Source organism: Oreochromis niloticus, linkage group LG14 (genome assembly GCF_001858045.2).
Source record: "Oreochromis niloticus isolate F11D_XX linkage group LG14, O_niloticus_UMD_NMBU, whole genome shotgun sequence".
Classification (NCBI taxonomy): domain Eukaryota; kingdom Metazoa; phylum Chordata; class Actinopteri; order Cichliformes; family Cichlidae; genus Oreochromis; species Oreochromis niloticus.
The window spans coordinates 37,936,875-37,948,010 of record NC_031979.2 but is presented as its reverse complement, the minus strand read 5'-3'; the positions used below and the strand labels follow the sequence as shown (position 1 = coordinate 37,948,010).

The window sequence follows — 11,136 nt, the reverse complement described above, 5'->3', positions numbered from 1 at the left end:
CAGTCACACACACAGACACACAACACAGTCACACACACACACAACACAGACACACACACAGTCACACACACACACAGCCACACACACAGACACACACACAGTCACACACACAGTCACACACACACACACACACAACACAGACACACACACAGTCACACACACACACACACACACACACACACAGACAGTCACACACACACACACACACACACACACACACACACACAACACAGTCACACACACACACAACACAGACACACACACACACACACAACACAGTCACACACACACACAACACAGACACACACACAGTCACACACACACACAGCCACACACACAGACAGTCACACACACACACACACAACACAGACTCACACACACACACACACACACACACACACACACAACACAGTCACACACACACACACACAGACAGTCACACACACACACACACAGACAGTCACACACACACAACACAGACACACACACACACACAGACACACAACACACACACACACACAGTCACACACACACACACACACACACACAGACACAGTCTCACACACACACACAGTCTCACACAGACACAGTCACACACACACACACACAACACAGTCACACACACACACACACACACACACACACAACACAGACAGTCACACACACACACACACACACAGACACACACCGACACACAACACAGACACACACACAGTCTCACACACACAGACACACACACAGACACACAACACAGTCACACACACAGACACACACACACACACACACAGACAGTCACACACACACAACACAGACACACACACACACACAGACACAGTCTCTCACACACACACACAGACACACACACAGTCGCACACACACACACATACACACACAGTCTCACACACACAGTCACACACACACACACACACAGACAGTCACACACACACACACAGACAGTCACACACATACAACACAGACACACACACAGTCACACACAGACACACAACACAGACACACACACAGTCTCACACACACAGACACACACACAGACACACAACACAGTCACACACACACACACAGACAGTCACACACATACAACACACACACACACACAGACACACACAGACACACAACACAGACACACACACAGTCTCACACACACAGACACACACACAGACACACAACACAGTCACACACACAGTCACACACACACACACACACAGACAGTCACACACACACAACACAGACACACACACACACACAGACACAGTCTCTCACACACACACACAGACACACACACAGTCGCACACACACACACATACACACACAGTCTCACACACACAGTCACACACGCACACACAGACAGTCACACACACACACACAGACAGTCACACACATACAACACAGACACACACACAGTCACACACACACACAGACACAGTCTCACACACACACACAGACACACAACACAGACACACACACAGTCGCACACACACACACACACACACACACACACAGTCTCACACAGACACAGTCACACACACACACACACAACACAGTCACACACACACACAGACACACACACACACACACACAGACAGTCACACACACACAACACAGACACACACACAGTCACACACACACACACAGACACAGTCTCACACACACACACAGACACACAACACAGACACACACACAGTCGCACACACACACACACACACACACACACACAGTCTCACACAGACACAGTCACACACACACACACACAACACAGTCACACACACACACACAACACAGACAGTCACACACACACACAACACAGTCACACACACACACACACACAACACAGTCACACAGACACACACACACACAGACACACACACACACACACAGACACACACACACACACACAGACACACACACACACACACAGACACACACACACACACACACACACAACACAGACAGTCACACACACACACAACACAGTCACACACACACACACACACACACAGTCTCTCACACACACACACACACAGACACACACACACACACACACACACACACCAAAAGATGACAGAAACTGCTGTAACATCAATCAGTCTCGATTCTTCACTGCTAACTTTAAAAACTCCCAAAATATGTATTTTTGATGTCGCAGCCTCGATCAGCTGAAGCCCGGCGTCGCCTCCATCCCTCTGGCACCACCCAGCTGAGTAACATGGAGGGAAAAATGTCCATTTGCATCCATCATGCTCACTTAATCCTTGCAAATATGTTGCAGCTTTCATAAGTAAAGTGAGGCATGTCCACTTTATGAGACAAACAGCTACATATTCACTGTTTAAATTTCTGCTTCCTGTGTAAATAAATGATGAACTGTCGTCTGTTTATTTAAAGCAGGCTGTGGATGAGGCTCCTTTTCTGTTTCAAAATGCTTTTATTTTTGAAAAAATATTATTATTAAAAGATAGACGTGTGCATGTGAGTCGAATGTCCTGAATTCTGTGTTTCTGCTCAGCAGGGCCGTGATTCAGACTGGCCATGTGTGATTAACAATACCTTTACTGGGAATGTCATCAGCGCCCTCTGCTGGTCACGGGGTTCCATTACACTCCTTTTTTCCCCTTTAACTTTGTGTTTTTGAGGAACAGGTGCTATCACCTCATTAAATTTACTCTAACTTTAAAAAGAGGGATTTTAAAATGCCAGAAAAATAGTTATTAATAATTTTTTATTCCACTCTCCCGCTGCTGCTCTGTGTGTACCTGCAAACAAACATGTAATGACAGATATGACCACCCCATGGCAGCAGAGAGGCATCAGCTGCAGTGAGCAGAGAATAAAAACACATCTAAATAAGGGTTATTTTAGAAGAAAGAAAAGCTTTATTTAAAATACAGACATGTCATAAAGTAGGCAGTTTTAATGAAGCTGACAGCAGGAACGCTATGACATCACAGTCGGATTACTGCTCGTCCTGCGGTTTGACACGCGCTTCTAAAAAGAGGCGAGGTGAGGTGAGCAAATCAGCGAATTGTGCATGAACGGACTTTAATGCTGCAGGTTTGATGCCCACTCAGTTTCACTTCCATGTCAACACTTCCTCTTCCTCTCTGATCTTTCCTGCTCTCTCTGTCCTGCTTTTGTTCAGAACAATAAATAAAACCAAGAACTGAAGCTCTGAATACTTCTCTTATGTACACAGAAATAAAAATATACATTCATGTTTCTATTTTACACATCAAACTCCTGATTTACACCCTTTTCTATCAGACCGAGAAACAAACATAAGAGAGCAGTTCTATTACAGCAAATAAAAAAATGCATGATTTCAGCTTGAACATTTAGGTTTTGCATCTCCTCCTCTCTCATCATAAATGCAAGCCGTGGTCAGGGGTCTTCTCCTCTCCTTGCATCTGCCATATTTGCCTTGTCTCCTCTCCTCACCTCCTAAATGTTGCTCAGACTCTGCGCCGTGGTCAGGGACCTCCTCCTCCTCTCTCGCCGCGACACTTTTCTCAGCAGCGACTCTCTGAAGGTTCGGCACATGAGGAAGTAGATGATGGGGTCGAGGCAGACATTAAGTGCTGACAGGAAGAGCGTCCCCTCTTTCACCTGCAGCAGCAGGAAGCAGGTGTACCGGCTGAAGCCCGACTTCGGCATCTGGCTCAGGGTGTAGGGGATGCGGCAGACGTGGTACGGCACGAAGCAGATGAAGAACACCACCAGGATGCTGAAGATGCTCCGGTTGGACTTGCGGCAGACGTCGCTGTTATCGCAGCGAACGCGGCGGTACGACTGGTAGATGCGGTGGGCGATGGAGGCATAGCAGAAGGCGAGGACCACCAGAGTCACCCAGAACATTGAGACGCTGAAGATTGAGGACACCTGGTGCCATTCTTTGCCCAGCGCCGTCTTCAGATCCATGCACTTGCGGGCGTTTTCCTTGTTGGCTTCCTTGCTTGTCAGCAAGCTGTTGGGCATGAGGAAAACGGTGAGGAGGGTCCAAGAGAGGACGGCCAGCACCCGGGCACACATGGGGTTCTGCAGGTGGTGCAGGGAGAAGATCCTGGCCACTCGTGTCCTGCAGGAGGTGGTGGTGATGGAGGAGGGGGCGGTTCGGACAATCTTGACGTAGCGCTCGAGGCTAATTAAGCCCATGAAGAGGATCCCCATGTACATGGAGCAGTAGAAGATCACAGCGGTGTAGCGGCAGACGATCACGTGGATGTACCAGTCGCCGAGTTCCAGCTGAGCCACGATCTTGAACGGGTAGGTGCACAGCATGAGGAGGTCGGCCACCACCATGTTCTTCAGGTAGACCACCAGCCCAGAGTCGGCGGGCACTCTGAAGAAGATGCAGGCGGCTCCGCCATTCAGAAACAAACCCACCAGAAAGATCACAAAGTAGAGCAGGGGCAGGATCTTCAGGGTGAAGACGCTGTTGAAGTCCGCTGTCTGGTTGCACAGTAGGCTGGTGGAGTTGTTGTGAGCCATCCCTGAAAACATGAAGAACACAGTACGAGCTTTAGGACAATTAAAGGAAACATTTTCATTGTCATCAATAAATCAGTGAGCTGGGAGTGACGCTCTGTGGCTCCGCCTGCAGAACCATGAAATGAGTGATAAACGTAATCGTCACTCCACTTCCACTGACAGAGCTGCAGACTGTGTGCATGCAGAGAAGAAATGAATGACCACAGCAGTGTCATGGCGTTATGACAGAGCACTGAAGGCCTCTGCGCTGCTGTGAATCTGCGTTTCTGCTTTAACCCATATTCAGAGTTACATCATTTCTGTGCTGCTCATCTAAAAAAAACCTTTTATGTTTGTGCAGTGAATGCAGGCCGCTCTGTTTACACTGGGCACATGCACAAACAAGGTTTCACGGACGCTTCCTTTGTCCTGCTCTTCACGTATACTTCCCTCTGATCCTGATTCATCCCAGTCCAACACACAGCGCTCTCGTCCTTCATCTGCGCTGGTCGGGTTTGACAGGACAGCACCGGCTGCATCGCGTGTTCCCGTGTTAGTAAAATTATTTTTAACCTCAGATTTCTGCTGGTGATCATTCCCGCGCTAACCACACAACCTGCTGGCTTTAATTCCACCTGAAACACTGTTTGGCTTCTCGTGCACCTACACCCAGTTAACGGAAGCTGTTAGTGGAATAAGAAATCCTGTGTGGAGATGGACACTTCCACACTTCCACGACTGTGGATCAGAAGAGTCAATATGAAGAACGATCAGACAGCAGTTTCCAGTTCAGAGAAGCAGCTAAACTCCTGATCAGGCAGCATGTGGCGAGTCCCTGCAGTGTGCTGTTCCTCATTTCCTACCGTCTCCACGTTGCTGATTGTCTCATAAAGCCTCTGAATGCCCACAGCTTTAGAATGAGGATGTTTACTTCCTGTGCCAAGCCACTAATAAAACTTGTGAGTGGCGGCGCAGACACAAAGAAATGATGCGGGTGTTCCTTTGTTTGCTGCAGCTCAGAGCGAGCCACAGGGGACGATCGTGTCTGTTATCATCACTCATCAAATGTGAGAAAGCATCCCTGTACCATAGTTTTGCTCTGAACGTATTTACACTAAATGCACCAACGTGTTATATTATCGACCCTTACCTGGGTCTTTTCAGAGAACAGGAACAAATGCAGACGACATTGTAAAAGTTTTAATGTGCGAGGTCAACATGACATCACTCACATCACTCCAGGAAGCAGCGCAACAAACTCTGAGTCCAAAAATAAACCCGGGAAAGTAATCCACTATGAATGGAGCGCCGATACCAGGATTCACCAGACTTTACCCTGATATAACGTCATGTTAAATTAGACCTTAACCATCCATCCACTCTCTTCTGTTTATCCATTTCAGGGTCGCCGAGGAGCCGGATCCTTTCCCAGCCGCCTTAGGGCGAGAGGCGAGCTACACCCTGGGCAGCTCGCCAGTGTGTTGAAGGGCTGAGACTTTAATATTGCTTAAAATAATCCTGACTACATCTTGTGAACATCTGCTCTGCCAGCTGATTGCACTGTTCGGTCTGCACCCCCAAGCAAACCTAAGGTTGGTTTGGACTCGAGCTTGTCGTTCTGGTAAACCACGGGTGCACTTGACTCTCCTCCACATTCATAGAGAGCGCTACAAACACAAACGTTACAGCTAACAGGTGGATTTTCCTGTTTCAGTGCAGCTAGCAAGCGCTGGAGAATCACTTACTGCTGACGGTGTGGACAGTTTAAGATCTGTTTAAGATCAAACTTCTGCTGCCACGGGCAGTGCAAAAGTGACCCTCAGACTGCTTTTAGCTTAGTTTCCTTGTTTTCCACTGAATCATTGATTCTATCACTAGTTAGCTAACAGCCAACCAACCAACCACATGACAGCAGGTTCTGTAGTGGCACAAGATGGCGCTACAAACTCTGAAGACGTCAGCTTCACAGACGGACATATATAAGTTTTTTAGAGCAGGAGGTGAGGAGGGAAATTAGCGTTTACACATGTGTGTTTCATGTCCACTGTAACACATTCAGGAACAGAAAACCCAGAGTTCAGCTCAGAGTCGTTAGCTAAGCCCGACTCCTGGACCTGCGTCCTGGACTTCGTGGACACTGCGTTCTTTTAGGATACAACTTGCAACTTCCCAAACAAGCTCTCTCACACAGCGATGCACATCTGTAGTATCTGATCATACGCACTGAGAGGATGCTGATTATGCAATAACAGCTGCAAGACTTCTGCTTTTACCCTTGACAAGCACAGGAAGTGGTGCAGGACCTTCACTGATATTTCAGATATGAGACTTCAAGGGAAGTTTGCTTATAACTCCAGCCATTGTGTGAAAGCTGTAAACATTTACAGGAATCATTTGTTAAGTAAATGAGTCTCATGCATCCAGCTCCCCGATGTCATACCTGAGCATTTGTTTGTTTGCTGTGACGCAGTTATGGAAACAAATTCACTTCTTTGAAACTGAAGCTCTCACGAATCTAAACTCTCCTGTAGGTCCAGATATGTACTGATGGTGTAAAAGGTGGAGGTATCTATGCTGATGATGCTCTGCTTTATGTGACTCATGACCAAATGATGTCTGACATCACAAAACGTCTTAGAACCAGGAAACGATAAACCACTGCTTCATTTAACACAAGTCTGAAACATGGGCTCCACATTTGCTCTGCTGGCTTTTTCCTCGTACCAGAGGTCACCAGGTTTGAGGTGCAAAGTTCTCCGCTGACAGTCTGACAGCACTATTATTAAACTGTATGTGGCATCACACAGACCCACAGACCCCATTTGTTCTGAGTAACAGGATAATAAAACACTCATACCCATTTCCTGGATGGTCTGAACCACACAGCGAGTCATTTTTGGTCAGATTAGAAAAATGACATCGGGCACAAACAGTGAAGGCTTCAGTGTCAATGACTTTGATTAGTGGAGACGAGGCCAAGCACATCGCTCTGGACTTCAGCCTCCTGTGACAGGACTACATCAATGCTGTTATTAAAAATAGAAACTCACCCCACTCAGAGTTATTATGAAGGGAGAAACTGTCCACAGAGTCGGAAACAGGTTTCTGTATCAGGCTGTAAACACGTTTCTTTATGCTGTAGTTGGGCTGACTGCTGGACCAAAGCACACAGCATGTTAAACCATGAGGCAGATGGGCTACAGCAGCAGAAGACCACACTGAGGCTAGGCTGATGATCCTAGCAGGATTCAAGGTCACCTAATCCAGGTCTAAGGATAAGATTTACCAAAGGGGGAAGTTAAAAACTTAATCTTAAATCTTAAGAGTAGAGATCGTCTCTGTCTCCTGAATCCAAAGCACATTTTGGATTAACTGAAGGCTTTTCAGGGAGTTTTTAGGACATCCTGATAATAATGAATTACAGTAGTCCAGCCTGGAAGTAATGAATGCATGAACTAGTTTTTCAGCGTCACTCTGAGACAGGATATTTCTAACTTTAGAGATGTTGCACAAGTGGAAGAAAGCAGTCTTACATATTTGTTTAATATGTGCGTTGAAGGACATTAAGTACACAGCAAAATCTCCAGTGTTAAATTAACACTACAGAGTGTCTACATGTGTCCACACTGTTGAGTGTTAGATGAACACTTTTGACAGTGTTGTATTTTTAAAAGTAACCTAGTCAGTTTTCAAGATTTACAATGAATAAAACTGAGCAGTGCTGATTTTCTGAACACTGGAAAATAACTCAAAATGTTAGAAATATTCCAGTGTTAGAAAATCAGCACTGCTCTGTGTTAGTCATTGTAAATCTTGAAAACTGACTAGGTTACTTTTAAAAATACAACACTGTCAAAAGTGTTCATCTAACACTCAACAGTGTGGACACATGTAGACACTCTGTAGTGTTAATTTAACACTGGAGATTTTGCTGTGTACCGACTTGCAGAGCAGGAGAGACGCAGCCAGGCTGCCTCTGTGTTAGCCGGATCAACCAAAGTCAGGGACAGCAGCTATCCTGACGGTGGTTATCAGCAGCCTCTGTTTATCCAGGCTCTCCGAGTCAGGCTTTCACCCTTTTCCTGCACCAAACCGACCAATCGGGTGACACCTACTCCAGTGAGAGACTTTCACAGAGCAGATCTATGTAGAATATAAAAATATTACAGACTGTGAGTAGTTGTTGCTAGTTGCCGGCCACAGCTTTATTTTTAGCACTTTAAACTTTAAACTCAGTAAATCAAACTTACACTTGTCAGCTGCAACAGATCAAAGTGAAAACCAGAAACAAACTAACAACAAGCTGAAGGACGGAGGGGAAACAGGCGACCCAGCAAAGAGTAAACGAGAAAAAACTACAAGCACAACAAAACCAGATATTCTGCTACTCTGGGCTCTGAAAACATGACTGATAACTGATCAGGACCAGTATGTAACCAGTATGTAACCAGTATGTAACCAGTATGTAACCAGTATGTATAGATTTGTTGTCCTCACGAGTTTGGGGATGTGAGAAGAAATGAATCCACACGTTAACCCTCTGTGGTTTTTTGATAACTTTGGTGGTGTGGATGGTTTGTTGCTGTCGTTTCTTTGGTTGCTGTTTTTTCCACTTCTCAGCATGCATGTGAACGCACCCACACACACACACACACACACGCACACACATGCACACGTAGGTTAAGAAAAAGAACATTTTGGTTTAGCATGAAAACATGACCACATCACTTCATCTGAATCTTTACTGGAGCTCGACCACAAACCAGCAGCTCTTCCTCTGCAGCATCAATAAAAAACTTTGATCTTTTATTTCTGACCACAGTGTCAAAAACAAAGTGACACAAAACATAACTGAAGGATTTCTGAGTAAAACATGAAGTCAGTCTCAATCATGTTAAAGAAGTTGCAGCTCTGACTGTTAATGTCATATATCTGTAAATCTTCGCCCTGCAGCAGGATCTCTCCTCATGCTCGGCTCCTGCGTTATTGCGCCGTTACATCCTGACGTGTGTTTGTGCGTGTTTACGAATTTGTTTGTGTTTGTTTTTGGGCTCCGGCTCGTTTTCTCATACTGTTGGCATTACGTGACATGTTTCCACATTCTTGAATCGGTAAACCAAACAGAAACCTGCTGGATGAAATGACATTAATAAATGTTTTAAAAACAGCACATACCGCCAGCCTGTGCAAATATAAGCGAACAACAGCTGGCACGCTTATATTAATGTGGAAACCACAACTGAGGTTACAGTTGGCTGCTGAAAATGTTTCTGCAGCCGCTCATTTTGAGCAAAACTGTTGATTTTATCTGATTCATTTGCACCTTTGGGCTCTTTTGAATATTCTGCTCTCCGTGTGTTTGTTTTATCCATGCATGCTGCAGGAGAGCGCAGCTTCTGCCCTCACACTTCGCTCTTTCTTACAGCAGCTGAGAGCAACGCATCACCACAGAGTGGATGTTAACATCTGCTGTTCACACTCATGACAACTATCCCCATCAGCTGAGGGGATTTCCGACAAACAGCATCCTTATCTGATGGTTTTCTGCTTTTTCAGTTTTCTGAAACTTTCTGAGCTCTTCTGATGTTTGATCACTTCTGACCTCCCTTCTTTCCTCCAAGATATTTAAAGAAAAAAGTTTTGCGTGTTTTCTGTGCGTGTAATAAGTTGGCCCACACCGATGTGAGCTAATGTTATCTAAATGTCAGAGTTGCCTCACTCAGGTTTGCAGCTGAAGGGTCAAATCGTGTGTTAATGTTTCCTCCACTCGACAGAAAAATAACCTTTAGAACATCCACAAAGTTTTATAAGTAAGAAGCGCTCTGAACACAGAACAAAGTCGCATTAAGCAGCTGCTGAGCGAGCAGAGAGCAGCGTGGTGGAGTAAGCATTCTTCCCCTGTGACGGATTTATCCTCAAACCGTTTGTTTGAGCCTCTGGCAGGTTTTACCGCTTCTTCGGGCTCCGGGAGCCTCGGTGAGCCGAGGTCCACCACACTGCCTCCACACGCATCACACCTCTACACCTACACCTTCCTCTGCTCTCTTGCATTTATCACAGACTGACCCAGTAACACAGCTCTATCATCAGCTTAAAGGTGCATCGGATGGTTCTCTCACCATAAACTCCAGATGTTGCTTAGGCTCCCATACAGATGTTGCCTTCACCTGTAGTCTGCTTTCCTGCTCTGTGAATGGGAAGTTGAAGTTGTAGTGCTGCTGACAGCGGAGAGTCTGAGCTGTTATAGTCTGCAGTGGACTCCACTTCCTCTCTCTCTCTCTCTCTAACCCCATCTATCTCTCTCCCTCCCTCCCTTCCTCCCCCCTGTAGAGGAGCCCTCCTTCTCTGTGTCTGACTAACACGTCTATGCAAACATGATAACCCTGCTCCGACTGTTGCATGTTACAACACACTGGTGAGGCCTCTGCATGACAAATACCCCACAAATGCAAAAACTGATGTGTTTGTTTAAATGACTGCGTCACAGCTGGATGTTACCAGATGTTTCTAATCACCTGTGAATATGGTGCTGATATGTGCGCTGGTGTGGACTGGGTAATGTGTTAGGAATGAAAGGATGCCCCATTGTTTGAACTCTGCAGAGAAAAACTGATGCAGCAGGCGAGTCCGTTTCACTGCAGCGTACTGCGTCGGGCA

At 46.1% G+C, this 11,136-nt stretch overlaps 1 protein-coding gene across 1 annotated transcript; it reads right to left on the bottom strand.

Annotated features, from left to right (window-relative positions):
- Nucleotides 1–2,865: 2,865 nt before the first annotated feature.
- LOC100702106 (P2Y purinoceptor 14) lies at nucleotides 2,866–10,750 on the bottom strand. The gene is made up of 2 exons (XM_005474907.4): nucleotides 10,599–10,750; nucleotides 2,866–4,502 (listed from the first exon to the last, which is right to left on the bottom strand). Exon 2 carries the CDS (start codon nucleotides 4,498–4,500, stop codon nucleotides 3,454–3,456), a length of 1,047 nt encoding a protein of 348 aa, XP_005474964.1. The 5' UTR covers nucleotides 4,501–4,502; nucleotides 10,599–10,750; the 3' UTR covers nucleotides 2,866–3,453.
- Between the last annotated feature and the right edge of the window lie 386 nt (nucleotides 10,751–11,136).